The 24952-nt window shown below is 34.1% G+C and overlaps 1 protein-coding gene across 1 annotated transcript in view; it reads left to right on the top strand.

Moving 5' to 3' along the window:
• The window catches only part of LOC129005093 (protein CREBRF homolog), a 103171-nt gene that overhangs the window by 65499 nt on the left and 12720 nt on the right, over positions 1-24952 (top strand). Inside the window, exon 7 of the mRNA XM_054433888.1 lies at positions 13764-13883. Coding sequence (XP_054289863.1) covers positions 13764-13883 — 120 coding nt within the window. The remainder of the gene's footprint in view (positions 1-13763; positions 13884-24952) is intronic.

Below are 24952 nucleotides of genomic sequence, written 5' to 3'. Positions count from 1 at the left end.
GAAAATTTTGGATATGGTAGATGTGTAATACTATAGTATACGGTAAATTTAAAGAAGCAAATTTTATCAAACTGTGTCCTCCCCCATTGCAAATGCAAAGCTCGAGTATAACTGCAATAAGTGTTTTGTACTTATATGCCGACCCCGTACGAAGGACGGGTACTCTGCTAGTAATATATAATTGTAAGAAAATTGCAATATACCGTAATAATAACATCTTAAATATAGTATTACTTTTCAAAATTATCCAAAGAAAATCAAAATTACTGTGGCAAGTGTCTTTTATGTGAACTAACCAGCTGTACATCATTTCAACAATGGACATGGACTTCCTGAGCTTCAACCATTGCCTCTCCCCATATCCTGCCAACTCTTCACAGTGTTAACATCATTTTATTGGACATTGTGCTTGACTTTCATCCCAAAGTGTAATCTAAATTTTAAATTGTTTTAAATCAAAGTATTAGGGACAAGTGCCTTAAAAGAGTACCAAATTTTAACCAATCCCTATTTTATTTATTACATATGGTACAAAGGTGAAGACAGACACTCCAAATTTGGTAACCATCATCAATCTTGTTTAAATAACTAAGGACAAATCTTCATTGGACATTTTAATCAGCACAGCCTTATAGGCCCAATTAACTTAACTCATCAATATATAGACCTACATATTTCAAATTGAACTTTTATTCAAAATTTTATCTTCAAATCTTATTTTATCTCTGTGGGGGAAAGGTAGTTGAAGATAAGAAAAAAAATAAAGAAATAAATCGAAGGACCAGCCTAAATTAGGCAAAGATGTGAAACAATTCAAAATTGATATTGTTGGGATTTATCAGCTAAATATTTTACATAAATAAATTATATAAAAGAAGTAACAAGACAAGTTTCAATTTAATATACAATGTTGTTCAATGTCTGAGAGTAAATTTGTCAAAAAAAAAACCTTATATTGAAACTCACCGAGAATGTCAATCATTATTTTCAAGTTCATTGATGGAACCGTCTTGATAGATTCTTAGCTTCTTGAGGTATTTAAGTTCAAGTTCATTCCTGTCTTGATGATTAAAATATCACTTTTAAAATGTCTTTTCTTTCATGTAGAATTTAACAATGTTCACAATATGGATTGTATAATGTAGTTTAAAGTAAAATCCTTATATATAATACAAGAAAGCGATTTCTACGAAACACTACTCCTCCGTTAATAATGGACGGATTTTTACAAACGACGTGTCAAAATAAAGTATTTTTTGTGTAGACGCCCCTTTCACCAATTCCTGTAATAAGCATCCTTGGGCTTTGCCCCACAGGCCATCAAAGTTGGAGTTTCTCCCATAAGATTAACATGGGGGAATCTAAATATTTAATTGGAAACTTTGTCCCCACTAATTTGAGAGAACGGCTGGGCGTAGAAACTTGGTAGAGGTGTCCAAAGAAAGGTCTTGGTCTGTAGATGAGTTATCAAAAGAAAAACTAAGCAAAATCCTTTAGGACTCTGCCCCAGAAGCCTTTAAAGATCCCTTCACAGAGTTGTTTACATTTTGGCCATGTTAATAATACTTTTTAATGAAACAGCTGTTCATTTTTAAATTTTATTTCAAACAACATACTTACTGAATTCTATCAAATAAGTATTTGCAATGTTATTTTCTGATTTAACCCTTTGAGTGCCAATGTCCGGGGAACCGGACGTTTTTTAAACGAGCCAAAAGTGCCGACGTCCGGCCGACCGGACGTTTTTAGAACGAGCCAAAAGTGCCAACGTCCGGCTGACCGGACGTTTCGTAATGATCGAACAGTTGTCATAACAACCGAATGGATACTCGGATTCTTTTAACCCATATATTAACATTGAGTCGAAAGTTACTAGATGCGATACATCAATTTTCGTTGGTCGAAATATCAAAAATTTGATTTTTACGAAATTTTAACCTAAAAATCGCCAGATCGCGCTCGGCATTTTTAGCGCGACCTTCGGGAAAAATCATCGGCATTTTTTGAGCGTTACTTATATTTTTTGCCTGGCACTCTAAGGGTTAAAAATTGATTTTCTTCTTGATCATCTCATATCTTGCAATATAACGTTCCATTTTGAAATCAGTGAAAAATCCTTTTATCACAGCAATTCTGAAATTATTTCTTATTGAACTATCTTATATCTATTGTACGGGTTGGTCTCTGCCTTTTTCACCAATTTTGCCTACATTTTATCATATTATTCTACACATATCAAATATTTATGTAGAAATATCTGCTCTTATTGTGTCTAATAAAATCCAAACATATAAACCTTGCCTAAAATGGTACCCATCTTCACAAATTATTTGCACCTGCCTATATTACGAACTTTGGCGCACTGGGTTGGTAATATTATTGAAAATAACATGACATTTTGGCTGTAAAATATGGTACACAGAGAAAATACTATTTAAGCAGCTACTGTCATGACAGAAAGGTCATATTTCTTTTAAACTAGATCACATAATCCTTTATGAGATACGTTGATTAACAATGCATGTAAACGTCAATATTTAGGTAACAGCCAACTTACAGTGTTTTTGCCTTTTGGAAATGTCCTATTGCTATGTAATTTGCCTTATTTGTTGCCAATGAAGCCGCAAGGCCGTATAAACTAGGAGGCCACTAACAGTTCAAAAATAAAATCCAACTTCACTTCAGGTATTCCACTACACCTAACATTCCGTAGAGAGATTATATTGACAACTTTATGTTATTGATAAGGCTGAGACAACTAACTGACATCCTCCATGTCAAGGAATTACAGCTTTAACAGTAACCCCACAATCAAAAATTTCTCAAAACTATGCTAGAGGGTTCATTCATTAGCACAGAAGTAGATATGAACTGACGCGACGTGACGAAAGAAAATCAAACTTACACTGTAACGGATATACCTCCCTTTGAAGTTAGAATATGTCTTCCCAAAAAATGTTTTCTTTTGAAATAAAATCATATTACACTGATGAAATCACGAAAGTGTTTAACTACAAAAGATCCACCAATACGATTTTAATACTATTTAAAGGTTCTTACAAAGGAAGAGATACCATATAACATACTAATAATAACTCCGATGACGTACGGTATGGTGAATATTTTATTCATTGAATGACCAACCAAATTTGGTAACTAACACAATTAATATCATTATTGTTTTTACACTTATTACTCTTTAAACAATGCTAAATGCTCAAAATATGTATATTTTACCCAATTTATCGCAGTTAGATGAATTAACGTAAGCCTTGAAAGTAACCGTCGATTTCGACGGGTTTCACCTAGTCTGTATATATAATACGCTAAGCCGATTTTTGTGAACAGAACTCCTCCCTCATTTTTGGACCGATTTTGATGATTAAAGTGTCAAAAAAAATGCCCTAATCTGTAGTTTTGCAAAGTGTTTTTGGTTTTTTGATATCTTTATTAGTTTGGTCAGGATCTTCCATCAAAGTTGGATTTTCTCCCATAAGATTAACATGGGGGAATCTAAATATTTACTAGGAAACTTTGTCTCCATTAATTTGAGAGAACGGCTGGGCGTAGAAACTTGGTAGAGGTAGAGATAGCATACTAATGCCCATTTGAGCCGTGTCCATATTTTGTTAAATTAATAGTGGTTTATAGCAACTGGATAAAATAAATTCATCTGCAGAAGAATTCGATTGTGCTCTTACCGTTTCTAATAACATCCAAACACAGAAACCTTGCCTAAAATAGTACCTATCTTGACAAATTATTTGCAGTGGCCTATATTACGGACCGTGGCCCACTGGGTTGGTAACATTATTGAAAATAACACGACATTTTGGCTGTAAAAATGGCCCAATGAGTAAATACTATTTAAGTAGCTACTGTCATGACAGAAAGGTCATATTCCTTTCAAACTAGATCACATCATCCTTTATAAGATACGTTGATTAACAATGCATGTAAACGTAAATATTTACGTAACAGCCAATTTACATTATTTTTTACTTTTTTAAAATGCCACATTACTATGTCATTCGAATTATTTGTTGCCAATGAAGCTGCACGACCATATAAATGAGGAGGCCCCTAACAGTTCAAGAATAAAAGCCAACTTCACTTCAAGTATATTCCACTACACCTAACATTCCGTAGAGAGATTATATTGACAACTTTGTGTAATTGATAAGGCTGAGACAACTAACTGACATCCCCATGTCAAGGAATTCCAGCTTTAACAGTAACCACACAACCAATTTCTCAAAACTGTGATAGAGGGTTATTAATTGGCACAGAAGTACGATATGAACTGACGCGACGTGACGTAGGAAAAATCTAACTTACACTGTAACTGATATACCTCCCTTTGAAGTTAGAACGTGTCTTCCCAACAAACGGAATTTTTTTCAAATAAAATCATAGATTAATCTGCATTACACTGATGGAGCCACGGAAGTGTTTAGCTACAAAAGATCCACCAATACTATTTAAAGGTTTTCCAAAGGAAGAGATACCAGATAGCATACTAACAACTCCGATGACGTACAGTATGAGAAATATTTTATTCATTGAATGATCAACCATATTTGGTAACTAACGCAATTAATATCATTATTGTTTTACACTTATTAATCTTTAAACAGTGCTAAATGCTCGAAATATGTATAATTTCACTCAATTTTTCGCATTTAGATGAATTAGGGCAAGTCTTGAAAGTAACCGTCGATTTTGACGGGTTTCACCTAGTGAGTAATATTTGCTTAAATCCCATGAAAAATTGTATGTGGGTTTCAAAAAAAAAATTGAGGATAAAATTAAGTAGTGATTGTACACGAAGATAGAAATACAATGTTTTTTTTTATAATATTCAAAAATATGATGTAAATAAACATTAAATTAAATAACTTTCAGCTGTCAAGAAATTGGGATGGGAAAGTAAAATGGGAAATTGTATTTAGAACAAAGAGGAAATAAAATTATAATATATTGAAATCAATTTTGAATAAAAGTATGGAAAAGTGATGAACTAGTACGCAACAATCTCATTAAATTCAGTGAAACCATTTGGAATCTTTCTTTGGACATTGACATATTACAATATAGCATCATAAACCTAGCCTATTTTAGAACAATAACTTAATTAAATTATCTGCATTTTAAATAAAGCCTAATATATCGTTCGAACCGGCACGACCACCCCTCCCTGTGATCAAGAGCTCATATATTTAAATATTAATCACTTGAGAAGAAACCAACCCAATATAATCATCATAGCCTAAAATCTTTTATCCACTTTGGAAGCCCCACCATTTTGAAAATTTACCATTGTTAGACCCTATAGCTAATTAAACCAATAACTTATCTTATATTTGTATTTCATTAATAATTTTCATATTGTAACTTACCAAATCTATTTAGGCTATTCTTAAAATAATTCATATATTATAAGATTAAGATAAAGACTTATCTCATTAGACAGAAATAAAACACAAGTTAGGAATTATCTTTTTTAATTTTTTTTTTTTCCCACTGGAAGCACTGATGTGCCGTGGTCGTCAGTTTGTTGATGGCCTAGTCATTGAAAAATTCTTCCACAGAATAGTAAGGCCTCTTGAGAAGGAAGTCTTTTAATTTGGTTTTAAGGACTTTTCCATCTTCTATACTTCTTAGTTCAATTGGAACTTTATTGAAAACTATAATACACATGAATCTTAGTCCATTTTTTGCTAGGCTAGATGACACTTGAGGTACGTGTAGATTATTCCTCTGGCGAGTGTTGTAGTTGTGTATATCTACATTCTTGCTGAAGTTTTCAGGCTTCCTGTTGACCATCAGTGCTGACTCCAGAATAAAAAGGGCTGGTATGGTCAGGATTTTATATTCTAAAAATAGTTCTTGGCAGTGTGCTGGATAATTTTTGTTGCATATTATTCTATTTATTTAGCAATAATTTATTTGTATCGCACCATTCACTCATCAGGTTTAAACCTTCTTGGGCTTTGGTCTTGAGTAGTTCCTCATTCTCACAGTGAAACAGGTGGCTGATGTCGTCAGCAAACATCCATACATTACCAGCGGTTAATGACTCAGGCAAGTTGTTCACATAAAGGAGGAACAAGACCGGGCCTAGGTTCGAGCCCTGAGGCACGCCTGTGTTGATGGGAGGCGAAGTTGCAGAACGAAAATTTCGGATTAGCCCACCTGACTTGAGTGTCGTATGCTTACTATCTGTTTCCTATTTTTCAAGTATGTGGCTATCCAGCAAAGAGGCTTGCCACTTTTACCCATTGACCTAAGTTTCTGGAGTAGCGTTGAATGTGAAAGCAAATCGAAAGCCTTTGTCATGCCGTAGAATACACACAACTGTTCGCCCATCTCATCCAGATTATCATACAAATTCATCAACAGGTAGAATATTGCATCAACAGTAGATTTATTTCTACGAAACCCATACTGATGGTTGTTCAGCAGATTTTTACTGTCCAGGTACAAAATAAGTCTTTTTAGGAAAATAATTTCAAAAATCTTGGAAAAGACACTCTGTACAGCAATTGGTCGGTAGTTTTTAACCAAGTGCTTTTCATTATTTTTATGTATAGGAACTACTTTTAATGTTTTTATCTTACTGGGAAATATGCCATCTTTAAATGATTTGTTGATGATCATTGTTAGGGGTAAAGCTATTTCTTCTTTACAAACTTTTGAAATACTACAGGGTACTTCATCGACACCAGCACTATTCTTAAGACTTATTTCCAATACCTCCTTCTCATTTGTAGGCCCTAACTGGAATCCATTTTCATGATCGAGTTGACTTTCAAGATCTATATCTACCGGTGTAACAGGTCCTGTTAATTTTACAATTTCCGACACAAAGTAATCGTTAAATATATTTGCTACACTGCCAGGGTTGGTAGTGAGCTCATCATTGTTATTTAAACATACATTAAAACTATTTACATCATCATCACATGTTAAACTTTTAACTATGTTCCAAGCCTCTTTACTAATGTTTTTGGCGTTGTCAATTTTCACCTTATAGAACTGTTTCTTAGATTTGTTTAGCAAAGAAGTATAAGCATTTTTTGCTCTGGCATATTCATTTTTGGTTATATCATTTGGCAAATCTCTCGTCCGCCAGTACAAATCTTTTAAATTTTCCTCGGAATCAACAACTTCTTGATTAATCCATTTAGCGCGTGACTTGTCCTTAATATTAAATAGTTTCTTTGGGAAACAAATATCAAATATGTACATAAACGTAGAATAAAAATCTTCAAAACATTCATCAACACCTCTGGTTGTATAATTTTCCGGCCAGCTTTGCATTGACAATAGGCGTTTGAATAATTCTAGGCTACTGTGATTTATTTTTCTCTTTTCAATCTTCTTACGGTTATGGAGTACGCTTGCGTTTAGGTAAAACATTAAAATACTGTGATCAGAGAGGAGAGGGGGTAGTATCTCTACAGAATACAAGGTGTCATTCATGTCAGTGATAAAGTGTTATGTTAGCAACTCAGTTGACTATGTCTACCGGAGTTACCGTCAATTCTCGTATATTGTTCAAATGTGATGTTAAGATTGTTTGACTGTAATACGTCGTTTAAACATTCCTTATCCCATGATTTCTCGAGGTTGTCAATATTCAAATCACCACATATAATCAATGGTATCTCGTCATATTTTTTCTTAATGGTACTAATTACATCTTCAAATACTTCTATGAACTGTACAAAATTGTCATTATAAGGTGGCCTATAAATAGTCAGTAGAATGAACCTAAATTTATTGCATGATACAACCACGCCACAACATTCAAACACCCCTTCAATTGATAGTGTAGCAAGTAAATTTATAGGGCTGGCCTTGACTACTCCATTACCAATAGCCTTAAAAATAGCTACGCCTCCCCCTGTCATATTTTCTCTAAAATGTTCAGCAACTTTACTGTAGCCATCTATTTTAAAATGTTTTTTTTATCTTTGTTCAGCCAAGTTTCAGCCAAACACAAAATCTTAGGCTGACTCTTATATAGCTGAGATTCTAACATTTCTACTTTATTGTTTACAGATCTAATATTCATAAACATAATATTCATGTTTTTAAGGTTATTCTGCTTACCACAGTTTTTTGTCGCCCCAAGACAATGCGGGTTGGGGCTTATATTCAGTTTTTTGGACCATCTGCCGACCTTGGAATAGGCCTAGGCCTATCTTGGTGTTCAGTGTTAGGCCTAGTACTAGTTCTGTGACCATTACTAATTCTTGGTTTCAAAAATTTGCAAATGAGTATTCCCTCAGGCCAGAGATTACTATCCAATAGTTTATCAGTAAAATCAGAAGGTACACCTACCTTGAAAGATGAATAACCTTGGTACTTGGTAGTAAGTTGTTCACAATGGATTTGTGAGTCTTCAGTAGGGCACACGTTGCTTATATACTCAACTAGGTCTTCAGTTTTTACACAGGGGTCAAATCTTGATAGAAATATCCAGGATTTTCTCTGTGCCACAACAAGGGGTCCAGCTTGTTTGGCTTTACCAATTATGGCTCTGCTTCGTTGAACTTTATATTGAGATGGTACTAATTCTGATTTCTCTCGGTCACCTCGACTATTTCCAACAACGCTATTTCCATTATTCCTTTTCTTCTTAGGCCTAGACACTTGGTTCCAATTATTGGAATCGTTTCTACCACGTTTCAACACCTCACTATAATATTCAACTCGAGAGGGGTTAGGAACATTACAATCGTCATCACCACGGCCATCTTGATGAGGCATGACGTCATCGTCAGTGCTGCCAGTGTTACAGCTGTTTAAACTATTTTCATCAACCCCATGCAATGGAGGGTGCGTCACAGAATTTGCATTACTTTCAACTACTTGAGTCAAAGTAGAGTCATAATCAGCAATATGTGCTACGTCATTAATTTGAGCTTCCGGTGGGGTCACCACATTGTTTTTTAACCTACTAACATCACTGGATATATTGTCTAGCTTGGATTTCATCTCACTATTATCCACAACAATATCATTTACTAATTTAAAAAGCTTTCCAACATTCTGGAGTAGATTACAGTTGTCATCAAAGCTCAGAGCATAATCCTTAAGCCTAGCTAACCTGACCTCACAGCCTGCGCAAAACCATTTTACTGAGTCTCCCAGCTCCTTAATCGACTGGATATTTATAACTTTCAAATGATACACATTCTGCGTGGAACGATTTACTGCAAAATCCGTCACACGTAACTCCCGGGCTTCCTTTGTTCACTGTTTTATCTAAGACGCCACAGGGATAACGAACTGCACGACCCGCCATCTTGACCGGGAAAAAAAATTAAAAAAATTATCAGGCTTGAGTTAAGAAATTACTTTGAGTTCAATGTGGGCTAAATTAATAGCCAAAGGAATTTTGTAGGCCTAAGTTAATAAATAGATCTATAGAAAGCTTTATGGTGCGTTGCAAGTCTAATGTAAATATAAACAGTGCATTTTCATTAATTTAAATGCAATTGTACTTGTGTATAATCTCAGTTGGATGGTCAGATAAACACCTCACTTTGGAAGAATTTACTTACACCCAATTATTTTATACTTGTCTCTAAAGTTAGTACAATTTTGGATAATTAGTAATTATCGTTAGGATAAACATTGGCTCTTTCCATCATTACCAGCAAGACCAGTGCAGAATTTGTTTTATCCACTTAATTTAAATTACTAATTCAATATAATTAAACCTATGTATTCTAGTAAGAATTTAATATTTAAATACAAGCTGCTATACCCGTGCTTTGCAACGGGAAGAAAATGTGACCTAGAGAGCTATTAAAGTGGTGCTGATGTGTGTTTTAAAATACAGCAACTCTATGATTTAGTTTGAAAATATAAACTGATTTAAAAGTGTAAACCTACTTACTTTCAAACCCCTACTTTTGATGTTAATAGATCCATAAGAATATGACAACATACCTTAGTGTAGCAATAGCATTAATTGCTTCATATTGATGCTTTATGAATGACATGATTTACCATAATTCTTCAGTTTTAGTCAAGCTTCTTCACATGTAGCTTACTATATAAATTAAAAAATGAAACTTTGAGCAATACTTTACAAAACTATACAACCTCACTTAAAAACCAAACATAACCCTCCTCAATCTACATAAAGTGCCACAAACATATTTTTTGAGTAAATAAACAAACAACAGTTCATTGTACTGACCAGCTGTTTCATTAACTAAATTAAATTAAATCATTTAAACATTGGAAGCATGCCAGGCGTAGCCCTTTGGAAATCAGCCTGTGGGGCAGAGCCCTTAGGAAATTTGTCCATATCAATACTTTTCGGCAAATCTACACACTCTTAGCTTCATTTTGATGTGCCAATATGCCTATATTTTTATTTGGTAAATGACCTTAACCGTTTACATAAAATTTGATTGTATCACTTTAATAATATAATAGATAAAATTCTGAACAAATATAGTACGGTAAGTCAAAACTTTAAGTACATAAAAGTTAATCATTCTATCGGACAAACCCATCTTTTATTTTTAAACGACATGGTTTCTAGGTGTGGTCATATATTCAGATAGATGACTATTTTTGGGCATCACTCACCTTTTTGAAATCAGGAGAACACAGTCCTTGTCACACTGTTCATAACACACACAAACACACTGTGGGTTCGTGGTTAGACACTCTCAACGTTTACATGAGAAAAGTACCTTGAAATCGCCGCACCAATATCAACGTAATATAAACGTTGGAGTTAGATAACTCTAGACTGTTATTTTTTTTGTATTTTTATTTTAAATGTGTGTGTTATAAACTGTGGTAACAAAGACTGTGTTCTCCTGAATTCTAAAAGGTCAGTGACGTCCTAAAATATTTATCTATCTAAACTAAACCCATCTTTTGATAAAAATATTAACCTGATGTTGAAATCTTTTAAAAATTTACTCCATGTTTATTTCTAAGTGTTAAATTTGTATATACATAAAATACCCCCGCCGCAGCAAACCTGCAGACTAAGCGAATTTCAACTCGTCTGATTACATCTTTACTAAAATATTTCCATAAGTAAGACATATTATTCCCTATTTAAATAACATTAGATTTAACGAGTGCTTAGGTTTGCTGCTACGGAGAAGGTAAAAAGTGTTTTTTGACCATACGTCAATAGTATAGGATGAAATAAATAAATTTGCCAAATTTTATCAATATATACCCATAAAAAAGTAAACTACAACAATTTTCATTTTCTCCATAAGAATAACATGGGAATTTTTAATTACACTCTTTTTGAATTTTCTCCGTGACCGTTAGGCATACAACAGCACTTCAATATACTAAATTATTTCTTTTTTTAAGCTCTACAAAACGGTTTAGAAAGAAATCGCAAAATTTTTTGTTTTTAAGTTCAAAAATGGGAAAGACCCATTTTTACCCCATAAAACCCCCCATAAACCTCCAATCCCATGGTCCGATTATGCTGGATCGCGAACTCGTTCGAATAAACGTAGGTTTACACGTTTGTACCAAATTTCATCAAAATCGGATCATTTTTGCTTGAGTTATCGCGCTAACGGACACATATATATATATATATATATATGAATTTGAACGTATGGTGTTTTTGGTCTCTAGGGACCTCAAAATGAAAAATTAAATCGGTCTCGGGTCCAGGTCTTACCATGAGTACTACGGTAATAGCTTATTCCCTATATGGGAAATTCGCTAAAAAGTAATATTTTATTTAAACCTTAATGCTTCAAGCTACCCTTTGTTTGGTTACTGCTCTGTCCTCCCCCACCCACTCCTCAACCTTGGTCTGACACACCATAATGATCACTCTCACATCCATTACTCATTTTCATTCCCATTACACTTTTTTTCATCCTCAAAAATGTAATTCGAACAAATTTGTATTTCCTTTTGATTTAACCTCCGTTTAAACAGTTACACTAAGGCCTTCCGCACACAAGAGACTTTTTGTTGGCCGACTGTCTGGCTGGAGTCGGGTGGACAATCGAAAAGTCGTCAAGATTGTTTGGTCGTTGACTGTGGTGCACACGCCACGACTGTTTAGTCATCTTTTGAGTGTCAAAAGGATGGATATGACAGAAACCGCTGTCATATGTGCATTACTGATCAGATTTCATACCTTTACACGAAGAAGTTTTGGACTTTCTTGCATCATGGATTTAATGTAAATTGCTTTGTAAGTAGTGTTTGATAATAAACTACGTTATTATAGCTTACCTTCACTCGTCTTTTTCGGTGTTTGGTGGGTACCCCAGTTAGCCACCACAGCTGCAAATGCCTCTTCCCATCACTTTTATTCACTTTTTTTTATATTATGTCTCAATACTCCTTCAAAGACTTTTTATAAAGAGGGGGCCGTGCCTCCACTTCATCAATAAGTTTATTAACTTTTACGTCTCGCAAAACACTTACACTTGTCACAGCCTAAACGCACTGGACTGTCTGCGTAGCGCACACACAACAAAACTCTGTCAGACTGTCAGACTTTTTAGTCGTCAGTGTGCGCGTTCAAACTTGTCTCTATGCCTCTATCAATATGACACGACAGTTGAGTCGAGGAGCAGTAAGCAGGAAAATTGGTCAGTCCCAAAATGCCCTGACTGTCTGCAGACAGTCTGCCGGCTGTCTGGCTGCGGTCAGCCCGTGTGCACGCTCAGATTTACCACTATGGGGCCAACTTTGACTCCCGACTACACAAAATAGTCGGTCGACAAAAAGTCTCTCGTGTGTGGTAGGCCTAACCAATTAACGTCATTAAAAGATTATAGCAACCCAACAGATGCAAAGGCAGAGTATTCCACAGACCTAATTACAAATAATTATTATACTAGCTACAAAATTATACATTTTCTTTCCTTATTTTTTTGCCTCCATATATCGTTGTGGCACTAATTGTTTGTTAAACTTATAGTTATTGTAAATATTATACAAATAAACATTTGTAATGTACATAAACCATTAATGCATCCATTGGTACAAAAATACATTAACAATGTTTTGGAAAAGCTCTATCAAACTATCAAAATATCTCAATCACATAATATGATATTATAATATCTGATTCTCTGTTAAATTTTCACTATAAAAAATAAGCATTCTACTCTTATATAGAAATATTCTTACTACAACCAACACTTTGAAATGTTGTGTGTGAGTAATAGCTTTCATTGGCTAAAATACATTCTTTATGCTAAGGTAATCCAAAATATTAGCAAGTGTAGAAAGTAATAATGGTTTTTATCTCTGACAACCATACAAACCATACCATGGTAGCTTAATACAATTATTGTAATTTTAGATGTTATGATTTCAGATTTGTTAAGATTTCAGAAATGCTCCCTTTGAAATGTGTATAATGACGTAATGAAAATTATTGTATGGTAGAAAAAAATTAACTCAAACTACTAGTTCTCTGCTTTAAGGTATTGTGTTTTGGACTATTAAAGCTCATACGGTTGCTTACTTAGTTGATAGCTAACCTGAAGTTTTAGTCCATCTACATCTTGACAAAAAGGATAGGTATCTTAGACAAGAAGAACTACCTTTCTGAAAAATTAATCCCTACCAAAAGCTGGATAGCACTAATCATGTAGTTTGTAATTTCAAACAAGAGATGGTAAAGGTTTTTGAAAAGAACTCAATTCGTAACATTTTTTAACACTACTTTTCTGTTTACATACCAGTTCTTGACAAAATAGTATTATGTTTTTTTTTTACAGAGCGATTACTGACGGGAATTCATCAAATGAAGCAAGTACTAGTGGCGAGGTGTGTCAATGAGCAAGCTGACCCCACGGAACTGGCCAAGACCTCTGAAAAAATTGTTAAAGCTGCTACAAGTAAGAGTTTAAACTATGTAAGATTAGGGTACATGTTAATGGTTTTGTTTCTTTCAGTTTATAATCTTTATACTACTGACTGATATATGATCACTATATTATCACAATATATATACGACCTAGAATGATCAAATTTGGCATATAAGATCACTGTATGGTGTAGATGTGCAAGAAGACAAGATTTTACAAAATTGAAAATATAAAGGGGAGGTTGGGGGAGGAGGGGAGCGGTTTCCAGTGAAATTCGACGATCACTGCCTTGGGTCCATGGTGCCACAGACTCACCAATATTATTTATAATTTATTGATTTCACCAATTAATTAAAAGTATTGGCATTGAGATGATTTTAACAGATAGGTAAATTGTAATGACAGAACTAAACAAATTAGAGAATAACGCCTCCGAATAGAACACGATTAACCTGTAGCATGGATGACGTTAAACAACCACAGAGCCAGCGATCTAGTAGACATGGTGTCATGGCAACAGTGCAGTGCAGCCAACACCGTTAAAATGAACTAACCCTCTTTAACAATGATATAAGTGATTTCAGGTAACATGGTTATTGGTTGTTCCTTCCTCTTCTTTTTTACCAATAATACAAAAAATCCCAAAGAATGTATAGCCTTAACTAAGAATGTGTACAGCTCTTCACAACACAATTTTCGGAACTTCTCAAGCCACAAACCTAAACCAAACTTTGACTCCTCCAAAAACAAAATAACAATATTTCAAAATATAGAACATCTGGAATCTCGTAAAAATGGATTAGAAATTATTATTGACGAAATAAATCCACACTTATTAGTAATAACAGAGCATAATATGAAGGATTATGAAATTCTAAAATTCAATATTGATGGTTACAATCTTAAACATTATTTTTGTAGAAGCAATTTTACAAAAGGAGGTGTGGCATTGATGGCTAAAAATAATTTAAATAATCTAAAAATTAAGAAAATTTCAACCTCTATAATACAGGAAACATGTGAGGAGAAGGTTTTTGAGTGTTGTGCGGTGAAGTGTTGTACCAACAATTATCAATTTGTACTTATTAGGAGTTAATCGTTCCCCAAGCGCAAGCAGTAAACTATTTTTAGATAAACTTAGTTTTGTGATTGACAGGCTCCTAGGAATTTGTAAAAATATAATTGTAGCTGGGGACATTAATATAAATGTATTGGATAAAAATCACACATATAAACAGTTTTCAAACATACTAAAAAGCCACAGCATGAGATATTTGGTGGACTTTCCCACAAGAGTTGTTAAAAATTCCAAATCCTCTATTGATAATTTTTTAACTAATATTACTGATGTACAGATGTGTGTATATGGTTTAATTACTTGGTTGTCAGACCATGATGGTCAGGTACTTGAGATGAATATTACCCTTGATCATTAAAAAAAAATCCATAGTAAAAACTTGTAGAAATCCTGGCCAAGAAAACATCAATTTGTTCAAATCAAAACTGAAGGATGAGAATTGGATGGAAATTTACAAGTCTCCTATTGAATATAAGTACTCTAAGTTTCATCAGAAATTTTTTTATTATTTTAATGAGTGTTTTCCACAAATTACTGTTAGAACAGGCTCCAAAAAGAATTGCTGGATGAATGCTAGGTTAAGAGAAGAGAGGGAAACTATTGTTAGGATAAGTAAGTGTGCAAGAAATCAAGACAAAGAGTGCAAAGAGCTTAAAATTTGTCGAAGAAAATTTAAATTTGATCTTTTCAAAACAAAAAAAGAATATTATAACAAAAAAAATAAACGTTCATCAAACATTTCAAAAACAACATGGTCAATTATTAACAAGGAAGTCTTTAACGGCAAAAAACAAAAAGAACAGGAAAATATGTCATTAAAAGTTAACAATAAGATAGTTAACAATCCAAAAAAAATAACAAATAATTTTAACTCATTTTTTACAAAACCCTCAACGTTACATACAAAATTTTGTAATACTACATCAGACACCTCTTCAAAAAATATATGGCATACAAAATTGTATTTCGAACCAGTAACTGATACCGAAATAATAACTATTATACACTCTTTAAAAAATAAAACAACATCTGGCTATGACGATTTATCAGTAAAAATGTTAAAAGAGGTGAAAGAGGAGATTAAATTCATTTTAATGCACCTAATTAACTCATCATTTGTAACAGGAATTTTTTCAATTGAGCTTAAAATTGCTAGAGTGGTCGTTTATAAGAAAAACTCTAAGAAAGATATTTCAAACTACAGGCCAGTGTCAATTCTCCCGGCAATATCAAAGGTATATGGGAAGGCAGTGTACAACAGGTTGAACAGTTTCTTGAACCAGTGTGATCTAATTGATAATGAACAACATGGTTTCCGTGCTGGTAGATCGACTGTTACATCAGCGGTTAGTTTCATTGAAGCTGTGATAAATTCACTAGATAAGGGTTTAAATTCAGCTGGCATCTTCATGGACATGTCCCAGGCATTTGATAATGTAGACCACCATCAATTAATAGCTAAACTTGATAATTTGGGTATTAAAGGAGTCACTCTCAAATGGTTTAAATCATACATAGAGGAACGTTACCAATTTGTGGAAATATCAACTTTGTCAAAAAATAACATCTTCCAAAAAACAAAATCTAATTTATCAAAGATATCATCTGATGTCCCACAGGGATCGATTCTTGGTCCTCTTTTATTCATATGTTACCTCAAAAATCTTCCAAATTCTCTAAAAGACCCAGGTAGTAAGATAAGTATATATGCAGATGATATTAATCTTAACACAACTGGGAAATCCCTAACTGATTTAGAAATGTCTGCTAAATCAGAATTAAAAAGTCTGAATCAGTTTTTAAAATACCATAATTTAGTAGGCTACTTAATACTAGTAAAACTAATTTCATTCTTTTCAAAACAAAAAGAGACAAAAATGATAAAAGTATAAAGTTAGATATAGATACAAATTCCATTGCTCAAAGTTAAAACCTCAAAACTATTGGGTTTGATAATAGATGAGAAGCTGGAATAAACATGTCGAGTATTTAATAAAAAAAACTAAATTCTGGTATATTCGTCCTAAGAACAATGTCATATCTCTGTGAAGGATCAGTCCTTAAAATGATATATCATGCTCATATTGAATCACATATTAACTATGGAATTAGTATTTATGGTGGGACAAAGAAAAAGAATTTAAAATAGATTTTGAAAATACAAAAAAAAGCAATCAGGATAATACATAAATTAAAATATAATCAGTCCATCAAATCTTATTTAAAGCCAGGTTTTCCTAGGCGTGGAATCAGCTAGCGGAGAGAGGAATGCGGAGAGCGGACTCCACTTGTCTTAGGCAATTTAATGTTACTGTTTTCCTAGAAGCGGAGCGGAATGCCATGTTAATTTCAATTCCGCTCTCCGCGTTCCTCTCTCCGCTCGCCGACTCCGCTCCTAGGAAAACCCAGCTATAAAGGGATGGGCATTTTTACAGTTCACACCTTATATATTTTTGAAACAATTAAATATTTTTCAAATATTGCTGAGAATCAAGAATTGCCTGTGCATAATTATAATACAAGGGGTAACAATTATTTAGCTAAAGAAAAACCAAGACTTGAACTTTTAAAAAATAAACCTTCTTATATTGGAAACTATTTTTTTAGAAAACTTCCTAGCTTTTAAAAAAAAGAAAAAGACAAATCTAAATTTATGAAAAAACTGAAGGCATTCTTACTTGACCTTACACCTTACAAAATAGAAGATTATAGTAGCCTAATTTCAATTTAAAATAATGTAGCCTATAGTATTTTGTTTAAATGTTTCTTATTGCTAATTTAGGTATTAAGTAACAATTAGGGGTCTCAATCCCGGGATCCCGGCCGATTTTTGATACCTAGAAATCCCGGGATTGGTGACTTTTAATCCCGGGATTAACGGGATTGCAAAACCTATGTTTATATTGATTTTTTTGTGAATTTGAGGACTTTTTATTTGAGGAAAACTAATAAAATTGTCCAATAACACTTGAAACACATATACTCTTTATTTTTAAGACGATTATACAAAATGGTATAAGTAGGCCTAATGATCTTTTTGATTGGAAAATTTAATTATCATTAAACTCAATAGGCTAACGAATGTAGGCCTAAATATATGTTTCAGTTTTTAGACGATTTGGATTTACTTTAAATGTATTTATTATATTCTAGAGTGACATATCAACATTTATACACTATAAATAAGAAATACGGGCGATGAAAGTTCAGCGTGGTAATATTTATTTACTTAGAAAACGGAAACATTGCGCAGTGTAACACTGGTAAGGCCAGTTTAAGTTTAAAACATTAAAGTACTCAACGAGGAGACTTCTCGCTAATTTAAAATGGCTAAAAAGTTAAAAATCATAATATTATATAATCCCAGGATTGATCCCGGGACGAATCCCGAAATCCTGGGATTGGATTGAAGGCCCGGGATTGAGACCCCTAGTAACAATAGACACTATTCATGTACGAAAATTTGTACTGTGTGAATAAAGACTCTTTGAATCTTGAATCTATATGTATATAATTACGGCCGCCTTTAACTAAGGCCGCGGCGTTCGAAGTGGCAACACCGCATGGGATAGCCAAATGAATGGCTACGACTACGCTACACCACTGAACACTCGCACTAGCCACAACACGAGATTAGAGCAATGACACAAATTATCTATTAATTTAGATGTTTTATATCTGACAACACTGATGTGTATGAAAAGAAGGAAATAATCATACGAGGCTTTTGTGTCAATTCAAGAAATATTTATTAAAACCTTTTATGGTACATTGAACATTTAAGTATTATTAACTAAGAATTGTAGTTTTCTTCCATCTATTCTACGTTTACTCTAGTAGTTAGTAATTAGGTATTTATTATTTGTTAAAATTTCAATCCCATTTACATTATTATTTAATTAACTCTTTTATATAGGCTATTGTTATATCAATTTTATTGGTTATAAATGCATGGATGGCAGACCACGGTCTCTCACTTGCTTTAAGCAAAACTGAGATCGTGATATTAACAAAAAAACTGATTGACACCATCGGCACGTTGATGGTAGGTGCCGTCGAAGTCCAGACCGTTCGTTCTGCCAAGTACCTTGGGGTTATGGTGGACAGCAAGCTTAGCTGGCGGGATCAGATTTTCCGTACGGCAGACAAGGCCGCTAGGGTGGTTTCCTCTCTTTGCCGGTTGATGGCCAATGTCGGAGGGCCTCGGTCCAGCCGTAGAAGGCTATTAATGTCTTCTGTCCAGTCCGTACTCTTGTACGGTGCTGAGGTGTGGGCAGACACTCTCCATAAGGAGGTATATAGGATGCGGCTCGCCAGAGTGCAGCGTCAGGCAGCACTAAGAGTTGCATCCGCCTACCGAACAGTGTCCGAACCCGCCAACCTGGTGGTTGCTGGAGTCATCCCCATCAAACTTTTGGCGGCGGAGAGAAAGGCAATTTATCAGCGCCGTGGGGAGGACCAGGCACGAACAGAGGAATGCACCCGCACCTACCAGCTGTGGCAGGAGAGCTGGGAACAGGAGACTCGGGGACGTTGGACCAGGCAACTGATACAGCAAGTCCAACCTTGGGTTAATCGGCGGTGCGGAGAGGTGGGCTTCTACCTCACCCAATTTCTGACGGGTCACGGCTTTTTCCGGTCGTACCTGTTCAGGATGGGCAAAGCCGTGTCATCTGATAGAATATACTGCCCAGGCATTCCCGATGACGTGGAACATACCTTTTTCCACTGCCAGCGTTGGGAAAGGCCCCGCCTTGAGGCTCAACAGTTAGTAGGACTGCTGTCAGTGGACACGGTCATACCGATGATGACGGAGGCTGAGGACAATTGGACCTGTGTGTCACATTACATCCAGGGTATTCTCCGTGCCAAGAAGCTCGACCTTGACTGGGATGCAGTGTAGGTCATAAAGTAACTAAATGCCAAAAACGGTGAGAGCCCTGAGGGCTTAGGTCACATGTTGGCCTGACTTGAAGTAATGTGACAAACAATTCCAGGTCTGTGTCCAACAGAGTAGACGGGTTTTTTTAGTGAGTAGTCTGTGTAGATTCAGGAGTCTCACACTACAGGCTGGCTACCTGTGTGCGTAAAAGCATTTTCCCTCCTCTCCCTAAAAAAAAATATATCAATTATATTAGAATAATGATGTGTACAATACAATGTAAAAATGTTCAAAAACAATAAATAATATTATTATTATTGAGAAAGGATTGAAATTTTCCTACGGTTACAGTGACTACTATTTTTCACTAAAACCAACAATAACATGCAACCTCAGGGTTTAGGGTTAGTCCTAGGAACTCTCTTTATTTTCCAATTTCCTTGCTAATCTTTTAATTTATGAGACTTTTTTTGTGATACTAAAGTGATAGCCTTTTGATTATTTTCTTTATAAAATGTTATATTAAATTTAGATAGGATTGTTCCAAAAAAAATTGATAAATTTAGTCTCTCAAGCACATATATAGCCTAATTTTAATGTCTGTTTGTTTCTAATTTCACTAAAAGTTTTAACTTGAATCAAAGATTTCATATAGGTTTTAACAACTATGAGGCTACTCGATCCACCTCAGAAATAATGTTCACAAATTTCCAACACCTATATAGGCTAGTCTATAATAATTAGATGGGGATTACCAAGTTCAATTTTCTTCTCTGAAAAACCATTTCTTCTTGCCTGCATGGTATACAAAAATTATTCCTAATGGTTCCAGGTCTTCTTACTATTTGAAATAATAAACTATTTTAGTTTAGCTTTCACTTTTTATTAGAACATATTAATATTAAAACAACACAAATTTGTTTCAAACTATTACCCAGGCTATATCATGGCAGAAGAATGAGGAAGTCTAGTTGCTAACACATGTTCAACAGCAACAATGCATTCAGGTCTTCTAGATCTTGAAGTTCACTGTTCACTTTTAGTCACTCAGGCCAATTAATAGTATATGCAATTTAATTTGGGTAAATTACTTTTTGAGATTTTGTTTAGTTATATATATATTTATTTTTACTTTAGCTTGTGTTTGAAATAGATTGTAAACATAATCTATATATTAATAGGCAAGCATGTTTCTTTAAAACCTTTTTTCTCAGCTCGTGTGCGTCGTAGGGAAAATCTATGCATACTGTTAGAAAGCTATTTTCCTGTAGGTGTGCAGAATCCCATTATAAATTAAAATAGGCTCAAAGATAAGCACAAAAAATGAATTTGAAATAACCAAAAAATTAACATGGGCTTTATGGGTTGTTAGATGGTGACGAAATAACAACGAAATATAAACAGAAAATCAAAACAAATTCCAATGACATGTTTTATTTACAGGGTGGGGTGAAAAATAGAGAAGTATGTAAAGTGCAATTGGATTTTTTTAGCTAGAAGTGGTTAAGCTGTGGTGGAATATCTTTGAAGATGGACCTTTTTAATACGATCATGTGTTCATACGTGTCAAATCAAAACAATCAAACTGGCATAATATATTCTTGGAATTTGACATACTTAATCTACTTGAATAAAATCACTTAGTCATTAGCTAATCATTAGAGAATATTATCCAAATCAACCAATGAATACATTGTTATTTAATTATTGCCTTCAAATTAAGTGATGGTTAATTGCTTTGAAAATAATTAAATTACATATTTATGTACATACTAGCAGAATACCCGTCCTTCGTACGGGGTTAGCGTATAAGTATAAAAATATTGAATATTCGCACAATATCACAACATTATTTTTTATTAAAAACATAAACTTGACTTTTTTTTCTATTTTAAAAAAGAGGTTGGCGGCCTCTTTTAACCTTGCATTTGCCCGTCCACATAGACTAAGCGCCTGTGCGTGGATCGTTTACAGCAAAGCAAGGAGAGAGCCGGTACAGTACAAAGGTGAAGTGTACTGATAAAATGTTATCGGCAGTGACCAGGATCCGAACCCACGACACTACTGCCTTGGGCCCGAAGTCCGTGGCGCTACCGACTGAGCCACCGACTTCCTAAACAATCCTACTTTAACAGTTCTTATTGTGCATCACAGCTTTTTGTTGCGGCTTGGTTCAACTTAGCTATAAAACATTTCATAAATGAAAATAAAACAATAGTGCTGCACCCTGTTGGCCAACCTTATAACTTTTAATAATATTGAATATCATAGAACAACTTGTGTAATTGAAACAGCTGGCAAAATTCTTTAATCCGTTTAAAATATGAATACTCATAAGGTTATCATGGGAAACTCCAGAGCCACTTGGGCGGAGCCAGAAAGGATTTTTGGGATAAGAATATGTCTATATGCTAATCGGGATCGTGTGCTATCGTCATACCAAATTTCAGCACAATCCGACCAGTAGTTAAAGCGTGATTGAACTTCAAACAAACAAACAAACAAACAAACACACAAACTTTCACATTTATAATATTAGTAAGATTTATGGTCGAGTTTCGACCACTGGACGACCTCTAGTATATTTAAAATAGGCTGTTAGGCTTAATTGACTGGTAATAGGCTATTTATATATTATTTAATTATATACAAATTTATGAACTGTTGCAAACAAACTGAACGCTGATTACAAGTTGTTGCTAATTTTACTTACTACAGGAAATTATAAGGAAAAACGACATATTAACACTTAAGCTTTTATAGTTATAACTGAACTTCCTTCTATACTGGTTAAGGGAATGTATATAAAAGCAATATTTGCTACAAAAGTAATATTCTTGAGGATAATCTAAAGGCATATTAATAATTTTGCTTGAAATAATTCAGTAGGCCTACATTAATTAGCTATGCGATACCACAGAAAACATACTACTATAACCCAGAATGCCAACCGCATGGTAAAAAGTATTAAGTGCTTTGAGAGAGCTTTGCCTGTCAATTCGTAGGCAGCGCCACCAGCGTTGCTATGCACTCAGCATGGCATTCTGGGTTATAGTAGTATGTTTTCTGTGGCGATACTACACTACAGCTTGCGGGCAGCTGCACGCCGTGCCGCGCCATAAAACTGAGATTTTGTCACTCTGTTCAACCCAAAACTTAAACAAAACTAAGCATTATAGAAAGAAAAGTTAAATACAAACAGTAAAGTATATTTAATTATCTACAACTTTATCACAGACAAAATTTCTCTGACCAACAAACAACAATTTTAGTAGGCGACTAACTTTTTCACTTTACTTTTCCAAACTTTTTCTAATGTGTTAATTTTAAAAATATTTATATATACTACAAAACAAAATTTTAATTTTCAAAACTACACCATTGGTATAAAGGGTTTATTCGCTAGCTCTGTACCAAATTTCAAAATTTTATCTCAATTGTAAGGGTGTAAAACTGCAGTATATTTAAACCGTGACCACTAGTTCCGTACTACCGTAATGGTGAACCAGCCGGGAGTAGATGCTTGGCGCGATTAATTTTCATTAATATTTTCTCAATTTTGCTATTATTTCATTTATTGGATTATTCAATTTTGGAATTATTGTATTTAAAATATTTGATTTGTTATTTTTGTAGTTCATATAAATATTAATTTCTTCTTTTACATTCAATTTTTCTCTGTCTTTTTCAATTTCTAATATTGTTAAGTTTTCTTCGATATTAGTAAACTTATGTTTGGATTTTAGTAAATGATCTGCAAAATTTGATTTCACTGATGTTTTGTTATTCGATTTATATGCCTGTACGGTATATGTTCGTTGAATCTAACTTTAAAATTTCGATAGGTTTGTCCAATGTAGTAGTTGTCACAGTCAGAACATTAAATATTCTGAAAATTAAGAAAGAAAAAAATGAAAGAAGAAAATTAAGAAAAGAAATTAATTAAAATCAAACTTAGAAAACAATTCGAAACACAAAGAAGAAAAGAAATTCATGTGCGTCCCATACAACAACAATTTTTACATAGCAATCAGGAAAACATTCAAACATACCCCAGTAAAATTAAGCTACAGAACAAAAAATAAAATTTTTAAAATCATACACAATAAAACCAACAATCCTATAACAAACAATACAGCAAACATATACAATGCATCTGGTATCTACAAAATTAAAATTTAAAGAATGTTTGTTGTTTTAGATGGAAATTGTGAGATATAGGAAATTGATTTCTTTTTGTTGGGTTTCTTTGGTGAATTTAATTTTCTTATTAATATTGTTGATATATGTTAATAATTACTCAGATTCATCGTCATTTCCTTTAAATAAGCATAAAGTATCATCTACATATCTGTACCAATAAACAATGTTGTTTATGAATGGATTTGTTTCAATAATAATTTTGGATTTTTCCATTTCTGTCATAAAGATTTCTGATAAAAGTCCTGGAAGGGGAGATCCCATTGGTAGACCATCTTCTTGTAGATAGAAAAACGAATCATAACTAAAGTAATTTTGCTTAACAATTACCTCTGTAATAAATGGTTTTAAGTTACCTTTGTCAGTAGCTCAAATGGTCGTTAAAACTCTACAACCAGGTTTCGATGCTGAGTTGCACCATGATCACGTAAGTCAGCAGGATAACTTCTTGCTCACATGTCGGTCAAATTGACGTCGTTAAAAAGTTTATAAACACAATACAGGACGTAAAAAACACATACATTAAACACGAACAGGTACAAAACATATTACGATCGAGATCAAACTATCGAACGGGCCCGTCACGGTTATCGGCGGCAGGAGGACTGAAGACGGCACCGTGTGCGGTGGTGTGACCTTGAGGTTACTGATAACCGAGATAGTGGACTCGTCCTTTGTGCTTCCTCCCCCGTAGATGAACTCGTCCGGTGGGTTTGGCATTCCAATATTTTGTTAAATATAAGGTGCGAACTATAGTTCAGTTTATCGTTTAAAACCAATTCTTTATCCTGTTGGAGGGCTCTGTAGATATGGTATTCCTCCAGTGTGTCCAAAATATGTCCTTTATTTTGAAATTCTAAAATTTTCATGTTGTCTTCAATTTTTGCAGCCGAGTGTTCTTCATCGATTATGTGTTGTGCAAAGCTAGATTTTTGCTGC

The sequence above is a fragment of the Macrosteles quadrilineatus genome, unplaced genomic scaffold, assembly GCF_028750875.1.
Source record: "Macrosteles quadrilineatus isolate MER2022 unplaced genomic scaffold, UCM_ALF_1.0 Scaffold_15__1_contigs__length_3749704, whole genome shotgun sequence".
Taxonomy (NCBI): Eukaryota; Metazoa; Arthropoda; class Insecta; order Hemiptera; family Cicadellidae; genus Macrosteles; species Macrosteles quadrilineatus.
This window is presented reverse-complemented; position numbering and strand designations above follow the sequence as displayed.